We start from the raw sequence: 22,295 nt of genomic DNA, 5'->3' as shown, positions 1-22,295 counted from the left end.
TACCATAATCAAATGAAAATTATAAGTTTAGAATTAGATCACAACAATTTGCCACCAAATTTTATAGCGACTTCAATTGGATCTTATACGTAAGGATTGAACTCATATACTTTTTTTTACGATAGGTATAATTTGTACTTTGAGAACCAAATCGTTGCTTAAGAAAAGACACTCATTTACATGACCCTTACAAGGCTACTTCTACATTGCCAAGGCCTATGGCATGGAAAAAGTGTCAAGGCGCAACATCGCGGCTGACAAAAATCGACCATTGATCTGGTGTTCGTCAATCCAACCAAAATGATAGATCAAGTATGGAAGTGCCAAGTTGATCAATCAAGCCACGAGCCATCGCAATTTATTTTGACAATACGTCGTTTGATCTATATAGCACTAGGATTTGTTTTTTTCTAAATTACACTCTGTAAGAGCACATTTGGTAACGTTTTTGTTCCGAGGAACAATTTTTATATAGAAATAGTTTTTTTTTTTTTTTTTTTTATTTCTGTTTCGAGAACAATTTCTGAGTATAAGAACGTGCTTAGTAACTGAAAAATTTCTACTCCAATAATAGAAATGCGTTTGGTAAACTTGTATAATTTTGTTGTTTCTTTTAATTTGTCAATATTTTTATTATATTTTTTCCTTTTTTTCTTCTTTCTTTTGTCTTTTTTCTTTTTGTTTTCCTTCTTTCTCTTTGTGGCCGATCGCCAACCACGACGGCAACTGGTAACCAACTGGGCGAGCTCTAGCAAGCTCGTCGGAGCCTTGCCGATGGCCTTGGTGGCCAGGCGAGCCTCGCGTCGGCCAGCAAGGCTTAGCCTCGCCAACCCAAGGTGAGGTCGAGCCTCGCCGGTGGCCTCGCAAGGCTCGCCTAGCCACTAAGGCCACCGGCGAGGCTCGACCTCGCCCAAACGGCGTGGGTTGGCCTCACCCTAGCCTAGCGAGGCCGAGTCTCGGCCGACCAGCGAGGCTCGGCCTCGCCATGGCTCGGTGTCGAAGAAGAAGAAAAGAAGAAAAAAAAAGGAAAGAGAAAAATTATTTCTAAGAATTGTTCCCGGGAACAAGAAATAACTTTTTCTACTTCTTGTTTCTGTTCCCAAGAACAAAAAAATAGATTTTTATTCCCGGAAACAAAAGTTTTACCATGTGCGTTTCTGTTATTTTTTTGTTTCCCGGTACAAAAGAACTGAAATTTTTGTTTCGGGAACAGAAACAAAAATAAACAAACAGGGCCTAATTTGATAAAGATATTGTCACAATTACAACATGAAAGCGTAAGAAATATCTTTCGCATTGCATATGAAATCCTTAATCACAAGAATTTACATTATTAATGATAATTAGATTACTAAGGAGCAATTGTTGTGGATTAAAAAAATATTACTCTCCATTCACGATATCGTATACACATGTCAAGTTTGCTAATTAAGTCCTAAACCTTTCAATATTTTGTCAATTGAGTCGTTTAGCCAATTTTGACCTGAATTTCCTAACGTAAACACTAACCATCCTACATGGCAATTGAGTCCGTTCAGTCAATTTTGGCCCGAATTTGCTAACGTAAACGCTGACCATCCTACGTGGCACTATCGGCACTAATGTTGACAAAATTTAATATTTTTAAATATTTTTTCAATTTTTTATTGTTTTTGTATTTTTAATTTCTTTTTTCTCCTTTTTTTTTTTTTTTTCCTTTTCTTCCTTTGGCTGGTTGCCCAGTCTCCGGCGACCGACCAGAGGCCACGATCGATGAGGGTCAGCCTCCCCTGCTTCGGACGAGGTCGTCCTCCTCGGGTGGGGCTCACCCTCGTTAGAGGCCAACGAGGGTCGGCCTTGAGGGCCTCTACCAAGGGTGAGCCCCGCCCAAGGCCGACAAGGTCGCCCTCGCTAGATCCCGATGAGGGCGACCTTGCCCGAGGCCGGCGAGGCCGACACTTGCCTGCCGTGGCCTCAAGCCAGTTGCCGGAGGTTGGGTGATCGACTAGAGAAAAAAAAAGGAAAGAAATTAAAAACATAAAAATAAATTTAAAATTCGAAAAATATTAAAAATTAAGAAAATTTGTTCACATTAGTAAATTTCAGCCACAATTGGCCAGATGGATTTAATTGGCAAAAAGTAAAAAGGTTTAGGACTCAATTGATAAAATTGAAAGATTTAGGATTAAATTGACAAAAGTGTAATATATTTAGGACTTTTTGAACAATTTTCCTTATTCAATTGATGAGCCCCAGTTTCTTTCAAGAAAGAATGTAATCCATCATATGATAAAAAATATAACCATATCTTATAACATTGTCAATATCATCACGCTTAGTGAAATTGACAAGAAACAAAGTTACATAGCGCCCAAGAGCACCAAGTTATTACATCATGAAAAGAAAAAAAAAATCACCAAGATTAAAATCAATTGACTCTTTTACAATTCGTCCTGATCTGACCAGCAGACCCGGTGAGAGGGCTAAGGCCTCCCATCTTCACCATGGCCTTGGCAAAATCATTCTTGAACAAATCCAAGTTCTTGCTGTAGGTAGTCACTTGAGCGTTCGTCGAGCCCCCACTGAACAACTGTTGGTCCGAATGAAGCAAGCCCTTTTGGCTCACCAAGTTGCTGAAGTAGGCACTGTCGAAGGATGTCGGGCTCGTGATGTCGAGAGGAGAGAGTTTGTTGTCACCTCCCGAGCTGGGGCACTGGGCCTTTAAAGATGTGGCGAACGACGAGCTTATGTCATTCTCATTGTAGAGTCGGTTCCGGAACGTCACACACCTAGCCTGGCCTATTGTGTGAGATCCTGAGAGTGCCACCATTTCTTTAGCAGTGAAGCCCTTGTTAGAGAAAGAGGTGATAAGGGCACTGAGATTGAGAGTTGGAGCTGGAAGGTTGGTATTAGCAGCGTTTAAGCTCGCAGTGGTCGAATCTCTTCTTCCTAGTTGAACTTGCCAACTCCGTCCACCCAACTGAAGATCAAATTCAACGAATCCATATAAGTTTAGGAAACTGTTTCTTTGTATTGCTTCAAAAGTATATTCCATTAGTGATCAATAATAAAATTACGTTCCAAGAAATTTCCAGGGTTGGGCACTTACTTCGACGACAGAGTCCCTAGCAACAACAGCTAAGATGTCGGCGCATGAGACGACGCCGGGGCATAATTTTTCCACTTTTGACTTGATGGTGTCAATCACGTTGAATCCCCTTGCAGAGTTCACATTGGGAAACGCCGTCTTCTCTCCAGTGAAGTTCGCAGTGTCGTCCAATAGAATTGATGCATCACATCCCTGTAGAAAATATTACAAAAAAGAACATTAATAGTTCATCTTATTGGGTTTACAAGATCCAATGATTCAGGAAGGATCATCCAAATATTGGACTTGTGAGGAAATCAATAGTGTTTTTGTTTTTCCGACCAACAATCGGAAAGGAATGCTAAGTGAGAGACGTTTCGTCTGTTAGAATAGAATACAATATGGAGAAAATATTAGGGACAAAGGAAGAAGACAAATTTAGAGACACAAGGTTGGCAGGTCTTCTAATGGTGTGCTATGATCGTTTCACTGTCCGTTCTTTCTTAATTTAATGGAATCATTGGCCTGTGTATCTCACTTGTTGCAAAAATCCTTACAGATGCGAATGTCCATAACGTTGGTCACAATTTTCTATGAATTATTTTTTCTACTAAACTTACTGTACTCACTAATGTATGTGACACGTGTGGAATTATATAACCAACGCAAATGAAAAAAAGAATAAAGAAAAGGATATGGATGCGACACATCAACAAAAGTATGAGAAAGACGTGAAGCGCAAAAACATAGAGCGGAGGAAGAAAGCAAATGAGACTTGCATTGACGAAGCAATCGTGGAAGTGAAGACGGAGTAAAGATGCTCCCATGCGAGCCTCCTTGGCGACTGCTGATTTCACGGCGGATTTGATGGTATCGAGTGCTTTTGGGCACCTTGTAGCATAGTAATTTTGGTTAGACAATTGCGCCAAGGCAGGTCTTGATGCGATCGAGCAAACGAAGAAAACGAAGCAGATTTTGAGGGCTGTATTGGAAGCCATGACTGAAGGACCAATCAGATGGGACAGAGAGAAAGACGGGAAAGATCTCGCAAATGTGTGTTGTCTTAGTTTGGGTTCTCCGTGAACTTCAGCATGTGGCATTTATAGGAGAATTACAGTGCTTTCGGCCTTTAATTTTTAAAGTTTTTCGAACTGGTTTTCAAAGTCAACGCACACTGTGTGGAAGAAAAAAACGAGTGAAATTTTAAAAGAGGAAAATAATTAGGGCAGGAACATATTTAATTTCTAGCATGGAGCAAAAGGACGTCCACGAGATTGTTGAAGCCGTGCCGGTGATTAATTATTTATTAATCAAAACAGGGTGGGGTCGGGCTGTCGTACGTGAAATCCGCCCAGAATAGTTGACCAGTCAAAATGCCATTAGCAACGAGGAGGCTGCTGATGATCATTAAATAGAATGAGATATTGAACATTTTTGGAATGATTCGATCCATTGTGATAACAGTCCATTACCACATGACTTTAGTCGAATTTATATATTTTCTACTAAAAATTAGGTAGAAAGTTGGTGACAGGTTGGCTTTTATTTAATAAATCCAAATAATGAAGTCAACAGTTCTTTTATTTTTCATTCATTTTGTGCGGACGGAAAGGGGTACGAAATACTCGTTCAAAAAAAAAAAGGTACGAAATAATGTTCCTAAGTTAGCTTAGGCATGCCAAGGATAAGACCTGTTCTCAAGACTTTTTGCTTGATAAGGAGAAGCTGCATATACTGCCCCTAAAATGTAAAATCACTCAAATTTAAGTAATTCATCCTTAGGTTCCCCAATAAACTCCTTGTCATTTTTGCCTTTTATGACACACGGGTTATAATAAGGAAATCCAACACAACACTTTTTTGGTTGGTAAATTAAAAAATTAAGCACACTTAAGAAATGCAACATTTTTTCCTTAAAAATTGGCCAGATAAACTTAATTGGTAAAACGGAAAAATATTTAGAATTCAATTGATACAATTAAGAGGGTCATGACTGATTGACTAATTATAATAGGTTCAAAACCTTTTTGTAATTTTCCCCATGGCAATGGCAAGTGATGATGCCACCACTAAGTGATAGGTGAGAGGCTTTGATTCCTTGCCCAAATCTAGGAGAATGGTCCTCTCCAACCATAGGCATAGGCTACGAGGCCTCGTTCAAATCAGGTTGAGTGCGGCCGACGCTCATGGTTGTGGCAATTGGTGACGCCGCCCCCGAGTGATAGGCGGGAGGTTTGATTCCTCACCCAGATCTGAGAGAGGGTCCGCAGCCTTTGCTTACTCCCGCTGACCTTAGAGAAAGTTTGGCAACCCCTGTGGAACCGGAGAGGTGAGAAGGTCATATACATGGAAAAAGAAATTCGTGGAAGATTGGGATGATATATCTTTGTTATATTTTGCAATACTAACAATTTCAAACGGTCGACTCAGTTCATACCCACGAACATGTATAATTCCATCTGTTCAAGTGAATGGACCGACAATTATATGAGTCAATTTTAATGTAGCTTGAATAAATAAATGAGAACTACCGTGATCACTTCTATCAGTGGAAAAGAAGACCACGTCGCAATTAAACTGTTGTGCCACACGTCTTGACTTAGCTCTAGACTAATTTTCATATAATTAAGTTCTCAGAGATTGTAAATTCTTTCATAGCATCTCCTAGAAAGAAAAATAATTCCACAATTACAATCCATTTTGTGTACTAATTCATATGAAAGACTGCAAGAGAGTATTTAAACAAGTGTGCCAAATCAACGCCAAGCTAGATTCTTTCATATACCGAGCGTTCAAATAATTGGGCCCTGCCTCTCTTATTTAGAGATTTTTCTCTTCCCTTCGCTCATACCAGACTGAAAATCCTCGAGTTAGGCTGTAAATTCTAATTCACATGAGTCAAGTTATTCATCTTGCTACTCATATTGGAACTTGAATTGGCAAATTTCGCTATAGCTGGTGTATTTTTATCATTATCGAAAACAAAGTCAAGCAGCTTAGAGCATCAAATCTAGTTTGAGCCTCATAACTGATTTGAACAATTGAAAAGCCTAAATTGTGTGCATATTTTAATCTTCCTATATTTTATGCATTCTGAAAACAGTGCAATTACTTCATATTTTCCATTGTATTTGGAAAGTTGGAACTCCAACTTGAGCTTAAACTAAAATTATGAGTGCAGAAATCACTTAAACTGAGATTTTTATCGTACGTGAAGGTGTAATTTTAAGTACTTTATTCCTCTCTTTATGTGTATGCTGGTGCAAATAAAGAGCTTGAAAATGTTTGAACTCGGAATTTTCTGCTGTTCCAATACTGCATAAAAGTTGTTAAAGATCATTACCAACTATTCTCAATTTTAAACAACTAGAAGATAGTACTGTCCAATACTCACATATGTTAAAGAATAGCCATATAGGTGAAATTGCATGAAACGAGTAGATTACCTCAAAAGTCAGAAGCAAGATAAATCACAGTTATATCATATAAGTAAGAAATTATATGTTACGCTCGTATGAGATTTCACCTATATAGGAACCTAGCACAGTCTACTTAATGCATGTGCCCCTTCGATTTATGTTTCTTATGCGGCGTGTTGGCTTTAGTTTTCACGTGAAGCAATACCGACGAGGCCATGGACTATCCACCTCACACATATATTGAATCTCTATATTAGAAAAAGAAGTTAGGCAGCCTAGCCGTCTTCAAATTTCCCCTACTTATGCTTTCCCGTCATCAATCAAGATCGAAATGATTTAATGCTGGAAAATTCGTATCGTGATTTGTCGTAACACACAAACACTTTATCGATCATTATGTCGAAAACATGATCGTTACATTAATTGTTTTTCACATAAATGATTAACTTAGAGCAACCGGGTGTAGCCATAACAAAACGCACTTGGTCAGCGACGGCTAAGTTAATCAAGGGCGGTTCTTCCTTTATAAAGCTTTTGAATCACATCCATGCCAAGCACGTAAACCAAAGCTTACCGACCAAAAAAAAAAAAAAAAAAAAAAACCAAAGCTTGTCTTCTGTCCCCTCCAGTGTCCGATGTACCCAAAACAAAAGAAAAAGTCAACATTGGCGAATCATAGACTTTTGCACAACTGGGCAATTCCCGATTGAGTTCCATGACATTATCTTTCCCGTAAAGAAAAAGCACATACCTTTCCCGTAAGGAAAGAGCACATTAATGAATCACAAAATGAAAAGAAAAAAATCCCAAAAAGCAAAACTACTAAGAAAAATAACAACGGTCAGGACTTGATCGATAAACCAAGTTGGCAAATTATGATTCGACGGATCTTTAAATATTTCTAAAGATAGAAAGAAAAAATAACAATGGTGCAATAGTCAAGGGTCATCATTCTCTTTACTATTTTTACATCAAGATGATAAGGAACCGTGTCGTTCAAGGTGTTTTATATGTTTTCTCATGCAGCGAGATTTCTAAAGTCTCATTTATTATGTGATTAAAATCTTCATTGTGACCAGCAAACTTGACATTTACCAAACTGGCTTGGGGAATCTTTGGAAACAGCCAAATCGGATCAATTATATGGTTTCTTAAACAGAGGCGTTGCTTCTCGATGAGTTATCTTGAAGCTTCCTTTTATCTTTATTTCTATTTTTATGTAATTTGTTCTAAAATGAAGCATCCTGAAGACAGAGAATAGCCATCATGGATTCGTTATCAAAATAAACTAAGTTTCAATGACTTCCCAAACGTGGGTGAGGGTTTCTCTGACTCTTCCTTGTTCCCACATCAGCATTTCTTGTATTTTTGCTGATAAGAGTTAGGCAAAGAAGTTTGTCGGAGTTCACCTTTTCTCTTAATTCATTTCTTTTTCTTAATAGAGAGGTCCAACTTTATTCCCCACTGTATAAAAATGTTTGGAATACACTGTTCAAAATGTCATTTCCGCTCATTTTGAAATATAATACATATAATTTTTAAAGTTTAATTGGATTGGCTATTGATCAGCGACTTGGGTTTAATGAGTTTTTTTTTCATATGATGATTTCGCAAAGCACATTCATTTGCACTTTAGACGATACTTTAGTATAAGGTGAGTCAGTTGCTAAATCCATGATTAGGTTTATCCTAAATTTATGTGGACCACCTTGTTGATAAAGGTTTAATAAAAATTATCTCTTAGATAGTGACTTGAACGTCACAAAGACTTAAATCTTGCTGGCGGTCTCTCCCAAATAATTACATACAATAAAATTGGATTTTGGCATGAGGAGTCTTGAATGACAGCCGGAGAAGAGGGCCACAAGGGATGTGTAAGTGAAGGATATGATACTTCCAGTTAGGATAACGAGAAGTCACTTCGTAATATTGGTGCTATGGATGGCATATTAAAGATGCCTACAAAAACCCTAATAAGGAGCTCACCGAGGAGCTAAGATTCAACATCCAATTATACCTTAGATACTAAACGATTTCCAATACCATAGCTTTCCTCTATGCCATCTTCGGGGCTTGGGATTTAAAATTATACCTTTCAATGACGAACTTGGATTGGGCGCACGAAAGGGCCTAGAAAGCCGCTTACACTCATCACTAAAGTGCTATTTGAAGCAGTTACTGGTCCGGATGACATGACGAGAATTCATACGACATACGACATATCCAATCTCATTAGTCCAAAACAGGGAATCTACTTTTAGGACCAGCTCAAGACTACCCATTCAGAGTGAAACACACCGTCCAAGCCTGCTCAAACGATCGACGTGCATGCTTGTGAGGCCGCCTGGGGTAAGATCACCTCTACTTCTAGTTACCTTGCCGCGACATACAAAAGAACCGTCGTGACTCGATGACCAGGAGATAAATCCGATGCTCTAAAGAAGCTTAAAAGTTAAATCGCCATGAACAGTAACATTCATATTCAACGGTCGTCATAATCATTGTTTATTTCCCACTCCGAGCCTCGTCATCTTTCCTCATAAATTATCGATTTCAAGCGCAGCCGATGCATGGAGGGCTTTTTAGCTTAGTCCCCACACGCTTGCTTTTTGCTTACTGATCCACTTACTATATAATAAAAAGCCCGCGACAGGCTACATCATCGTTGAATAACTCTGATTCCTTTACTTTATAAAATGAATTGTTTTCGAAGTCGGTCGCGATTGGTCAATTTTTATAATGATTTTGCATGCTCTGCATGCGCTAGTGGATGCACGTGAATGGAATCGGACGCGTAAAGAGTCAATGATAATGATGACTTTTTTGTATCAACCTCAATTTGTTTAATAAGATGCTTAGGCAGCGATCGATTGGCGTGCCAGGGGCCTTCACTTGTAAACAGTCGTGATGAAATGCGTGTAATATAAAAGGTAAATGAAGTTTTTTTTCCCCTCTTTTAGGCAGTATGAACAGAATGAATGAGGAGAAAGTTCGGTGCAAAAAACTTTATTAAGTATACATGGAAACGAAATTTTAAAGAAAAATCGATACCCAACGCAAATATATACAGTTGTCCTGGGAAAAAATTCAACGTATGAGAACTTTAGTCGTGAAAGGCCGAAGGGCCTTTCGTTTCTCTTCGGCCTCAATCAAAAGTGGCCTCTTTTTTCGGTTCGAGATGTGGTGTCTATCGAACTCGGCCTTTGGTCTCATTTGAGCAAAATTCATTTTCTTCATTTGACCTTGAAGAAGAGCTTGGTCAGAACTTTGTAAAGGCGTATGGCGTGTCAAATAGCATGGTTAAAAATAATGAAGGGAAAAATTGAAACATACACGGCCAGTACGAAAGAAAATGTTACGTCAACCATCTTAGCCACCATTGATTTGAGAATTTTAACTACTCAATTTTTCAATAACCATCGAGTCAATGGTGGATTAGGCTGTTTAAAGAATTTTTTCTTACACGGGCAATGTAAACTATAAAAGTTCTTAATTAAGCGACTCATCTCGCACTAATTTATAGCTAAAATTAAATAAAGACATTATGGTTAACTATAACAAATAACCTCAAAGGTGCGCACAACTTGATTTGATCAACAATCTTTCACTAAGAAGGCACTTGTGATAATGGAATCACCTCACAAGATATTCAATTTACTTTCTTAATTGAGAGAAACTCAACCTATTATCTCTGACCTTCCTCAGTGTTATAAAAAAAAAAAGTAAATAGGCGTAAAAATTTGAGTTCTCTTCTATATTTGATGTAAAATAAGGATCTAATGACAAATAGTGAAGAAAAGGGGTATTTACAAAAGAAGTTGCCTCCCTCCGATCAAAGGAAAAAGCCCTTCTATGCACATGCCTCTCTCAAAAAGGATAAGAAGAGAGCTAGAAAAGGTGGAGAATTATACTCTCCCCTTACTGTGGCTGCCTTAAACTCGAGCATTTCATGCAATGTGAGGCATAAAATATCTGGGGATATTGCTGAGTTTTTGGTGCTTAAAATGAACTAATTTAGTCGAAAAACATCAGCAGGGGATGGCAATGCACATCTTAAATTACAAGGAGAAACTCTTGAAAAATTTTCATCTACATTTGATGATCTAGAACAAGAGAAATGGAAGTAGAGATACAATGCTAGCAAACTACGGGAAAGAGGAGGGCTAACAAGCTAAGCGAGCAGAGTTTTGATAAACATCAGTCGTCTTGGCTCACTCATTCCTTTCACTCCAGCTCTTAATAGCCTCCAAAACTGCTTGCTTCACCACCTGAGCATCCATGCCGTCACAATGATCCTAGAAGGAAAAAATTATCTCCGTTTAATCACAAGATATAGTTCTATGGCGGATTGAATCAAGCCGAGCTATCCATATCGTGTACAAGACACTTATATTGACGAAGCCCTGAAGTTATTTTATTTTTTAATTTCCCGATATGTACACTATGCGAATCTAAAACAATTTTTATGCACACAACAACAGTTGGCATTTCCAGCAGAAAATTATCACAAGGATGATCAAGCTCTTTTCTAGGAGATATTTTCAAGTTTCAAGGCCCAGACATTATGTTAGTTCAATTTGCATGTATGCTTTTGTTCACGAAATGTTATGCACCCATTTCTACAAATCAGAAGGGAGAAAGAAAAGAAAGATATTATTGCATCAAGTGCTGTTTTATCACAACCGTCGATTTAAAACTCATTTACATGGATCAACGGCGATCTAGATTGACCGAGACGTCAAGGGAAGCACCTGATGAGATACAACAGTTTCATCCTTGCATAAATATTCACGTGCCAACACAATTTAATATTGGGAAGTAGGCAGGTTAGGATGACTTCTATTCCAGGTGCATCTACGATTAAGCTTTTATATCATTCGTATACGAGCGACACTAGCACACCATCTTATCTTCATATAAACTAGAGATGCACATAAAATCGCCCGTGAAAAGTGATTTATCTGCTGACAGTGATCAGATTAATTGGTACAGAGGATTGCCCAAGCCCTGGTTCGAGAAGAAATGAGAGTGAGGGGTTAGAAGAGAGGAGAAAGAGTTACTTCTCCTCCTACAGCTTCGAGGTGGAAGTTGTCAGAACAAGAAACCCTAGCATCGAGAACGTTGAGCCCGAGCTCCTCAAAAGCTTCCAGTATGGAAACCAGCAAACCCGGACAGTTCCTCTCTGAGTACACGTTGATGCGGAACCCTCTATCTAGGGTATCCACAGTCACCTCCTGAAATATGGAAGATTTATACAAGACAAACCCAATATTAATGAAGATCAATAGAAAAGCACAAGCGAAAAAGTCATTTCAGCTAATTTTCTATAGTGAGAGATCATACTTCTTTCTTTTCCAACTCGGAAAAACAACAATGGTCCCAGCGGAACTGTGCTAGACTTTGCTTCCACTCGGATTGTCCCTTATATATATCTATCTATCAATACCTGGTTTTTCCCTATCCAGACTAAAAATAAGAAGGAAAAAACAGGAGCAACTTTGGTCTCTGCCTTGCATGACTCATCCCTACGCAACTCCTATTGAATGATGCAAGAATATATCGTCCCTGTCCTTCAATTTCTTCTTTGTAATAGGTGTGTAATCTCATAGACAATTTACCACAAGAAAAGACTACTAAAAACTTGGATAGTCCTTCACACGTCCCTTGAAAGATGAAATTATATTCGTCTAGTGGATTGGAGTTGATCTTGTTCATTACATTAGACAGGGGAAGGAAAAATGTTGATTTAAATTTGATTCATATATCTTGAACTATATAACCTCGTAAAAATCAAATGGATAAACCCTTATGCATGGCTCATGTGCATGATCTCGAGAAAGCTCACGAGGGGAAGGGGAGTGTTCCAGAGTTCTAATTTAGTTGCATAAAGCAGAATCCTTCTCTATCCAGGAAAAAAAGAAAACTGTATTCTCATGCAGGCCCGTGAACGTACCATAGGTAACCGATTTGGCGAGGAGGTTCCGGCTTCTTGGTTGAGTCGCTCCACTTTCTCTTTCAGCTTGGAGATGTACTTGGTTGCATCCACTATGATGGAGGTCTTATTCACCTAAACATCAGAAGGAAGATACACAATTATGGAGTCCACAAACTGACGTAGCTCAGACAGGTAACAACAACTATAATCAAGTGTTTGTTTAGCCAAAGAAACTTAGAAAGGACTTGGATTTTATCTTCACTTTGATTCATTCCGAGAGCATATTATATGATTGAACTGATAATCAGTATCAAATTGTAATTGAATTATGAGGAGGCGGACTACTATTGTTAACCTTACCGCGGTGGAATTGGTAGCAGCGCGAAGCTGCTGCAACTTCTGGTAGAGAGCTGCTCTCTTTCTCTCCCTCGAAGACATTGTGATGCTGCTGCTGCTGCCGCCGCTTCTTCTTCTTTCTTGACTTGCTTTCTCACCCGATCTCTCGTTCAATTATTCCAAATCTCTCTCTTGCTGTGGGGGGCCTATAAATAGGGAGGTTGGTGAGCTTGCAAAATTCATTAATTATTATTTTATTTCCTTTTTGTTGTTTTCTGAACATTTCCCATAGACACTAAATAGGGAAATTGTTTAATCAATCTTTAATTTACTATACATATACCGATTTAGTTTTAAGCTTTTTAGTTTGTCAATCCACTCTTAAATCTTTGCACAAAATTCTAATATAGTTCTATTAGCTAATTCTTCAATGAAAATTACTAACATGGCAGTGTACCATGTAAGACAACCAGCGATAACTGTATTGCGACATCAATGATGTCTTGTGGAAATTGACCAAAAGTATTACATTAGAATTTCACGCAAAAACTTAGAACTAAATGGACAAAATTGAAAAACTTATGACTAAATTAACATTTGTATAATAGGCTTATGATTGATTCAATAATATTCCCTGTTGTAAAGATCTTTACATGATTTATAAATCATATGAGTCAATATCATTTCAATCATTAATTATGTAGATTCATCATTAAGCTAGCATAATGAAGATCGGTTTGATCTATACAATATCAGAACATCTTTTTGTACTACTGTGGTATGAACCTATAAAAACTTAGAAATTATTAACTCTTTTATTCTTTGCAAATTAACTTTTATAATAACTTACCAACTAATATTTGCATAACTTATTAACGCTTCAAACTAGATAACTCCTATTTGAAATTATCAACTTAATTAGAGTGCATTACCTGCTTTCATTTGAGTTGTTTGGCAATGTTTAATTATGTTTTTAAATTTTCATTTGAGTTACATACTTTTATTGTCTTGCTCAGCAACTTTTACATTTACTTATTCTTTTTAATTGAGTTACATGCTTTCATTTGTTCCCTAGGATGACGTTGAAGTAAATCAAGTTATCCACCTATAAGCTAAATGGTTCCAAAAACAAACTATGCCATGCAAATTTGAAAGAGTAATAATGTTCTCTGCAAAGTGTATTTTTATCCGTTTACGTGCCTATTTACAGAATTATTTAGAATTTAATTTGCACATAGTGATATTTTATAGATCAATTCATTATGATGAGCAGAAAGCAGAAAATTATTGGAGAATTTGCTCTGATGATCTAAACCATACCACAATCTTAAACATAATTAGGGAAAATCATTGTATAAATCATTGAAATGCGGGAGTCAATATATGTGAGAGTTTTGTTTTAAAAATATTGAGAATGATCAGTTAAGCAAATCTCTTGGACTTACAATTGTCTGCTTTAGAAAGATTTACTATATAACATATATAACATGTTATCAATTGAGAGAGTATACCTGTTCAAATGTGGTTATTTAGAGACTTTGATAAATAGTAATCACTAAACCCTAATCAGAAGATGCTTCTCTACATGCATATTGAGCTACGCATAAAGTTCATGGAAGAGAATGAGTACATACCTGAGAACAAAGCTCTCACTACTGGTACTAGACAACAATAGAATAGTAACTTAGGACTGAATCTCTTAATCGAACTGATATTTGACCAATCAATTGATTGTTCATATTCTAAATGTAAGTTTTAAAAGTTAGATCGTTTGTTAATGCCACTTTTTCTCAGGAGAATAAACTATAATATGACATACCTCAAAAGTTAGAGAATCACAATTATATTTGTAATTATATTTGTATTGACAAGGGAAAATGTCACAAACAATCCCTAAATTTCCACTTAATGTGCAATCTCGTCTCTAAACTTTTAATTTGTTCAATTTGGTCCTTAAATTATCGATAAATGTCCAATCTAGTCCCTGACTATTTGAAAGTTGACCCATTTCGTCCCTGAGCTTTTGATTTACTTAATTTGGTTCCTGAACTATTAACAAATGTTCCATCTAGTCCTTCCATTTGTTCAAACCGTTAAGTGATGACGTGGAACATTAATTGATGACATGGAACTAAGTTGGATTACTAGAATTATGAGTCAACATATATCTTAAAAAAGGAAAACAAAGTAGGGGTCAACTAGAAATGAGAGCACTGATTACAAAAGTAGAGAAAAGAAGTGGTTATGTATCTTTTTTTTTTTTGGACGGTGGCCACAATTTGACTTGTTTTAAAGGTAATTTCCATGTGGATATTCCACATGTCCTTTTTTATTTTTTATTTAAGAGACTAAAAGCCATGGAAGCCAATTTCGTTAACTTTAACTAACGGAATGACGAAATTAGTCAATTTTCAAATAGTCAGGGATTAGATAAGATATTTATCGATAATTCAGGAACTAAATTGAACAAATTAAAAGTTTAAAAATGAGATTACACATTAAATGGTAGTTCATTGACCAAATTGAGCAAATCAAAAGCTCATGGATGAAATTGAACATTACATGAAAGTTCAGGAACTATTTGTGACATTTTCCCTATTGAAAACTACATATTATTTTAATGCATACCCCATCATACTTTCTACAACCACAACTGGCCAGCTTCTTGGCTGCTTCTTCTTCTTTTTTGGGAGGGGGTGTCATTGCCAGCTTCTTAGCTTTGAATTGATACTATCTTATAATGATTATCTAAGGACTTCCTCGTCGCCCATTAACTCTGACCGGCTTTTGACCTATTATTCATGTTTGCGGTGTCTGGATACAATGGGCATCCTTTTTTCACCTTGGCGGGTACTTGGCACCTGCCAAGATGGGGCTGTGCCTCCATTGCCTCAATCCCATCTTTGCGAGAGCACTCTTGAATGCATACTTCTAATCTGATTATTGCATATATTTCACTTAAAACCCTAAGCCTCAATCTCTCCTCTGTCTGCATGGTTGATGGCTCCTTCTTTAGCTAGCAAGAGCTATCGCCACTAATGCCACCACCATTACCTCTTTGTAGAGCATAGGAGTCAAACTCCACACCTAAAATTAAATGTCCTCACCCCCAAGCTCTTTCTGAGAATGTGGGAAATCAAACTCCCTACCTCTCATTTCTCATGTGAAAAGGGCAATCATTAGGATAATTCTTAATTTTTTTTTTAGCGTGCCAAAAAAAAAAACTCTTTTTTAATCTTGCCCAATTTTATATTTTCTTTCCTTTGTTTCAATGTATCATTATTACTACTTATTGTCCCATAACTGATGACAAGGCATTACGCCAAATGGGTCGCCACATCATTCGGTTAGAATTCCTTAATAACCTCTTAGGTAACAATTAGTCAGCGGTTATAATCATATCTCAGTGGCACGGTGCCCTAAGCTCGGGCAATTACACTACAATTGTGGAAAGTAAAAACATTGCCGAGACAGGTCTGTTCTTGTGGGTGTCTTTGGTGCGTGGGGGGGAGAGAGAGAGAGAGAATAATCCCGTGAGAAAGTGTTAATGGAAAGGCAAAACACGAACCGAGGAATAATTTTTGGAGGCTTCTCTTTCTCTGGCATCGATGTGTCCCTTCCTCCTTACCTCCTATTGCCCTACCTCTCACGAGCACATTATTCCATCTCAAACCGCGTCGTACCCGCACATCCACACACACCCCTACAGAAGAGATGAGAGCGACAAGAGGGCAATGGCCAACGCACCCTACGAGTGAAACGAAACTGGATTCGGCTTAACGTCACTTCAGGGGACCATGCGATTCTCGTCACGATGAGCTCGTCCTCGGTAGCTCGCCCGTCGTTTCGTCCCACAGATTGAAAAGCCCGAGTTTGCGCTCAATTTATTTTCACTTGCTCGTTCCCTACTTCGACTTCATACGGATGGAGTCGTGTGTTCGCTATCGCATTTGGGCACCATGACGTCTTTTGATCCTAACCATCTACTTATGTTTCGACATATAATGAGCTTTGCAAGAATGTAGTATTTAGCTCATTCCAACCGTTGATTACCTCAAGTCGAGACTACGCATGATGCGTTGTGTTGTCATTGACGAGAAAGAAGGGAATGGACCGAAAGACGGTGAGATTCAGAGCCAAGGGCAATATGACTCTGGTGCTCTTACTTCCACATATTAAACACACTTTTCCATGGATTCGTAGAACTATGTCCGATCTGCGACCTATGCTAAAAGCAAAACTCACAAAATCACGCAACTCCGAGAGATCAAACGAGTTATTGGACGGTTGAAATTTCGTGTCTCGAAAATATGCTTGGGATTCTCTAATTCAGTTCTGTCTCTCTTCCCCTTCTTTGACTAGATTAACCCAGAGCCATTATTACGGCATGCGCGATACTCGAACATAAAAACTGATGCCGCAATCGACTTGTTCTTTATATTTTCAGGAACCGAAAGAACAAGAAACAAGAGAACATGAAAGGCCCCCGCCACGATCCCACATATTCACGTGCGTTGCCCTAATCATTGCAAGAAACCAATTCTCCATATGTACAATTCAACATACGTACAAGGCCTTCCATCCTTGTTCTCTCGTGTTTCTTTCGCGTTTCATCTTCTTAGGGTTTCTCCCTCTCTCGTGCATACCGCGGTAAGTCCTTCGGTTTTGCTGTATCGTGGACTTGTGCATTTATCTTCGATTAGTGCTAGTCACTCGTGAGGCATCACCGCCTTAATCACGTCTGTTTACATTTTTTTTGTGGAAGAGAAACAAATTTGGATGGCTTTTTGCCTTGCCTATTTGGGAACAAGTACAATGATTAAGTCACTACAAAAGTTATTATTGGTTTATCGTCATGTTTCATGGAGATTTCAAATCCCTCGAATTTGGCTCCGATGAAGACAAAGCTGGAAAGCACGCGTCATATATATTATCTGATATATTATATTCTATATATTATAATATATGAGGCCACCTCGATTCTATCATTGATGAGAATATATTTCCACATCTTTCTACCGCAAGCCTATATATATTTTTCGCTTCCTTAGTATTCTTGTCATTATCAATTGAAGATAAGGATCATTTGAAGTTAGGAAGTCAGTCCATCGAATTCAACTACCCAAATAAGAGGGAATTCGGGATTATCACTCAAGGGACAATCATACCTTAATGCATTATAATAATAAGAATCAAATTTGGTAATTTAAAAGATAAGATGTAAACTCAAATCCGACAAAAAATATAGGAATTATCGATGAAGTGTTATCTACAAAAAAAACAACACAGATAAAAAAATATACGCGGATTTACATAAGTAATGAACACAAAAATCGTGAGATTAATCCATCTTCTTCTAAAGTTGTAGGCACCATGTTGTGCACAATATACTCTTGATTATATTGAACTTGTGTAAGCTCGTAGTAGAATAGATGCATCATTTTTCTCAAGGTATGTAAGCAAATCATTTGATTATATCAATTCTTGAGCAATTTAAAAATTAAATTACTAAAACGCTAAGCTCATTTATCACCAGAAAGAGAGAATTAGTGCAAGTGATGGTTAAAGGATATAAGAATATATGAAATACGTTAACAATTGAGTTTCATTAAGTCTTCAATTTTAGTTTTTCGAGGGACGTTGTGGGATGGGGTAGGGGTTCCCGTTGAGATGCACATGTGAGGAAGTTATGTTAAAAACAATCTCTCATATCAAAGAATTGGTGTAGTGTGTAGTAGTAAACATATTTTACATGAAGATGAATTCAATTGAATACATCAACAGGCTTCGACTCAAGTTTCTTTTTGGCGATCTCCCAACGAATAGTATCAGATCCCAGGGGTACAAGTGAGGCATCGTTATTGTTGTGGTCCTAACACACAACAAAGTGAAATTCAATTTGAAATTTGTGATGTGAAAGGGTAATTGTATTAATTGTTGAGATACACGTATAAGTTGTGTAAAAAAAAAAGTCTCACAATGGAGATGGAGAATTGGTGTAATGATGAACAATTAATATATCATAGTTGATTCATACTTCATTAGTTTCGGGTTTTGAGTAAAAAAGAATTCAACTGAAAATACTAATGAATTCAGACTATAACTTTCTCTTCTATTGCACAGTTCCAACAATTTCTTTGTATTCACCTTGTCACTTGTCCTGGATCCTTGAAGTCCTACTCAAGTCGGTTCCAAATCAAATCGAGTATAATCTCGAGTCATAATCAAATCAGCCCGAAGAAAACCTTTCCATTAGCTCTTACCTTAATATGCATGCACTTTCATTGGAATCCGTCATGGTCGCAATCACATCACATCCTCAGTGATGCAAAAGTAAGGTTACCATTAGTAGTATATGCTATGATGAAAATCTCACATTCTAGATGTCTTTCGTGTTCCTCTTTGCTACGTTCAATATTAGTTTAGATATCCATTTCTTTCTATGCTTAAAATAAATCTGAAGATCACTGGCTTCAGCTACCATTCTAACCTCCAGAGAGGATGTCACTTTGATGGATAGAGCGTCGACAAAGTTTCATCTCGGCTGTTGACATTGCACTTGGAATTTGCACAAGAAAACCTCATTGACCGAGTGACACAGCTCGCCGTGAGACGGATATATAGTAGAATAAGACATTTGCCAATTGCGCTCTGAAAACACGGCCTCAACATTCTCATGAGAGCTACACCACTGTTATCAAATTCTTTGCAGAGATCTACTTGGGCGGATTTCGACTTCTTTTGACTTTCCTGTTCTTACGTTGTAGCAGTGACCATGACTTCAATTCACCCACAACCAAGAAAACGCCGCAAAGCAAGGAGCAAACTTGAATTGCACATACCCTTTGAGAAGCCAAAGTTGCACAGACCATGTACGTACTATACATCTGGCTCGTAAGCCTTTCGATTTGCACGCCATTTACTTCCACTGCCGGCCTAGAAGAAATCTTTGACATTTGGATCACCCTAGATCAAAGGTCACAACTCCGAGAAAGATCATGTCGCCTGTTAAATAGCTCGTTCTCTAGTTAAGACAGTTTATTCTCGTGCTATCTCTCGTGTATCTGTCGTAATTCTTCAAGGACCCTCATCGACAGAGTTGCACGGTCAGTACTGGTCTCCTCCGCCGCACAAGCAGAAGCCCTAGAGCTCCTTGAAACCCTAAAGAACTTCGTCTCCAGAAAACACGAACCCCTCTTACTCGAGTCAAGTAGCCTCGAGTTGATCAGTACTTTGCAGAACACCAATCGGTTTCCTTGGTAAGTGCGTGTGCTCATCGCCAAATGCAGTGATTTGTTACTCTAATTTTAGGCATTCATCTACTTTGTTACTTTAGAGAGGCTAACATGTTTGTAGACTGGATTGCAAAAACCCAAAGGAAGAAAATTATTTCACGAAATTGGTGTCCCCTCTCCCGCAAGCCCTTTGAATCTACTATATATAGCAGCCCCGTTCGTGGGCCTCTTCGTCTTTCCTTAGCAAATGAATAAATTAATTTTCGACAAGAAAACAAACACTTGTTTTCGTATTGCAGAGATTTGTAAGGACTTCTCTAGTCCCCCAAGAAGGGTTGTTATATTCCGCCACAGCCAAATGCAATGTCTAGTAATATTAGTACGAAACGTGATATACTAGGAGCTTCTTAATAAGTGCCTGCAGTCTAGTGATTCGTGATCCGACTCAGTCAAATCCTAAGTAACAATTTGTCGAGGGATTGCAAAAGTATTCGAGGACCAACCATGGAATTGCTTTGTGAGAACAGGGTTTACCTGCACACCTGTCCGATTTGGAACATCAAAATCAAGCAAGGAGAAAAGAAAGGCAGAAATCAAGTTGCCTGAAAAGAAGGAAATACTTGGTAGCTAGTACTCACCCATCCACCTGCTTGTCTCATCTCGATCATGCATGTCACCTTCATCCATCGCGCACGTTCGAGCTTTGACTCATTTGAACACAGTTATGTCACATGTGAAAGCAGCCTCGGAGGTTGTAGCGGGGAACTTTGAAAAGTAACGTGCCGGCCTTTTCTTGATAGCACTGAGACGAGAGCGTATCGCCGTTGAACCGAGTGAGATACAACCGTGTTCCATCAGTTCCGAAATCGATCGTGTTGACCCCCTTTCGATTCCTTGTACGATGTTGAGCCGTGACGTTTAGAGTTCACGGGCTAAAAGCTCCAGCTACAGAAGCAAAGACAGTGTCACCTCGATTGCGTTTACTTTCTGTTCGATTCCTAAAGGTACACAGGCCCTAGAAAGATGGAGATGAGGATGGACAAAGTGAGAAACATGTTGATTCCCCTTTATTGTACAAGTGTCCTTGTCCCGTTACCCCTCACGTGTGGAATAGCAACAAAAGGAATTCCAATTGAATGGGAAACGGACAAATCGCATGATTGCTTCGGCGTAAAGAATCCCTCTCTCCTAAAACATAACATCCACATAAGGACACGTTCACCTGGGCCTGGCGGACAGCTCACATCACCCCTCCTCCATAACTAATTTCTTCCCCTTTTTTTTAAAATATTTTTCTTGAATATCCCATAATTTTGTTTTTAGTTCAAGTCCAATAACAATTCAAGTAATACTCATATTGATCTTCATAATAAAAAAGAAAGAATTAAAAAAAGGTATGCTCCTGAAGGAGAAAACATTCCGTCGTTGATTGATTAAATCTGGTATTTTAATTGGGAAATGAATTTGAATTTAATCAAGTCTTACACCAAATAAAAGATGAATGGATGTGAAGTCGCGATTTCCGATATCAATTGACAATCGATTAGTCTCGATCGAGCTTTCTTGGTCTTTCTATGCTAATGGCACTGGCTTTCTCTTTCTATTCCTCACCGAACGTAGTTATGTAGACTCTTTTATTAGTAAAAAGGGTAGGAAGAGCAACCGGGGTCGATGATCCCTCTTGGGCATTATTATAGGAGTTTCGCACCAGGACCGACTACCGTCGGCGTGTCCAAATCCTCCACGTTGGCTCATTGGGATGGAAGCCCAAGGGAAAATATGGTGCATGAAAAATTTAATCCCTAGTTGCTTCAAAGCCCATAAACACTTAGCTCCAAAAGGCCCTTCAAAACAATACGAAAATTTCTCCCTATGATGGACCGAAATCTATGCTATTGTTGGGGATTTGACCAAATGACAAAGCTAATTCAACAATAGATTGGTACATAAAGTCCATCAAAGCTTGGAATCAGCAAATTTGGGTCAAAAGAAGATCTGGATCCTTCAAATTACAGAAACGCATGAGTGTTGCGAAGCAAGGGATAGTTGTGCAAAAGAGATGGAGACAACTCAGACATGGACCATTTGGGCCTTTCCTGTGAGTCCACTCCAAAAAAAAAAAAAGGTTTTCACACCATGCATAAGCTTTAAGCACTAAGGCCATTGCCCATGTTTCCACTTGTGGGTTGCTATAGCTTTTTAGGTGAAAACCCTCATTGCATTATGATGATATTTGCATTTTACTATGATATAAACCTCGTACATTAACGATACCGATGAAGTTGAAAGACAAAAGGCGACAA

The 22,295-nt window shown here is 38.2% G+C and overlaps 2 protein-coding genes across 2 annotated transcripts; both read right to left on the bottom strand.

Annotated features, from left to right (window-relative positions):
• Window positions 1-2,266: 2,266 nt before the first annotated feature.
• On the bottom strand, window positions 2,267-4,123 carry LOC104425094 (cationic peroxidase 1-like). Its single transcript, XM_010037682.3, has 3 exons — window positions 3,847-4,123; window positions 3,089-3,280; window positions 2,267-2,959 (listed from the first exon to the last, which is right to left on the bottom strand). Exons 1-3 carry the CDS (start codon window positions 4,063-4,065, stop codon window positions 2,408-2,410), a joined length of 963 nt encoding a protein of 320 aa, XP_010035984.1. The 5' UTR covers window positions 4,066-4,123; the 3' UTR covers window positions 2,267-2,407.
• Window positions 4,124-10,465: 6,342 nt separating this feature from the next.
• LOC104425093 lies at window positions 10,466-12,925 on the bottom strand. The gene is made up of 4 exons (XM_010037681.2): window positions 12,782-12,925; window positions 12,440-12,553; window positions 11,547-11,720; window positions 10,466-10,781 (listed from the first exon to the last, which is right to left on the bottom strand). The coding sequence occupies exons 1-4, from the start codon at window positions 12,857-12,859 to the stop codon at window positions 10,698-10,700; spliced, it is 450 nt and encodes a 149-aa protein (XP_010035983.1). The 5' UTR covers window positions 12,860-12,925; the 3' UTR covers window positions 10,466-10,697.
• Window positions 12,926-22,295: the final 9,370 nt, after the last annotated feature.

The sequence above is a fragment of the Eucalyptus grandis genome, chromosome 11, assembly GCF_016545825.1.
Source record: "Eucalyptus grandis isolate ANBG69807.140 chromosome 11, ASM1654582v1, whole genome shotgun sequence".
In the NCBI taxonomy this organism is placed as follows: domain Eukaryota; kingdom Viridiplantae; phylum Streptophyta; class Magnoliopsida; order Myrtales; family Myrtaceae; genus Eucalyptus; species Eucalyptus grandis.
This window is presented reverse-complemented; position numbering and strand designations above follow the sequence as displayed.

What these genes read in the sequence shown, in the direction of transcription:
- LOC104425094 (XM_010037682.3), bottom strand. Translation starts at nt 4,065, where the DNA reads ATGGCTTCCAATACAGCCCTCAAAATCTGCTTCGTTTTCTTCGTTTGC. An exon ending in TCCACGATTGCTTCGTCAAT is followed by an intron (nt 3,281 to 3,846) that starts GCAAGTCTCATT and finishes TATTTTCTACAG; the next exon opens with GGATGTGATGCATCAATTCT. An exon ending in CTAGGGACTCTGTCGTCGAA is followed by an intron (nt 2,960 to 3,088) that starts GTAAGTGCCCAA and finishes TTTGATCTTCAG; the next exon opens with TTGGGTGGACGGAGTTGGCA.
- LOC104425093 (XM_010037681.2), bottom strand. Translation starts at nt 12,859, where the DNA reads ATGTCTTCGAGGGAGAGAAAGAGAGCAGCTCTCTACCAGAAGTTGCAG. An exon ending in CGCCAAATCGGTTACCTATG is followed by an intron (nt 11,721 to 12,439) that starts GTACGTTCACGG and finishes TCCATATTTCAG; the next exon opens with GAGGTGACTGTGGATACCCT. An exon ending in TCGAAGCTGTAGGAGGAGAA is followed by an intron (nt 10,782 to 11,546) that starts GTAACTCTTTCT and finishes TTTTCCTTCTAG; the next exon opens with GATCATTGTGACGGCATGGA.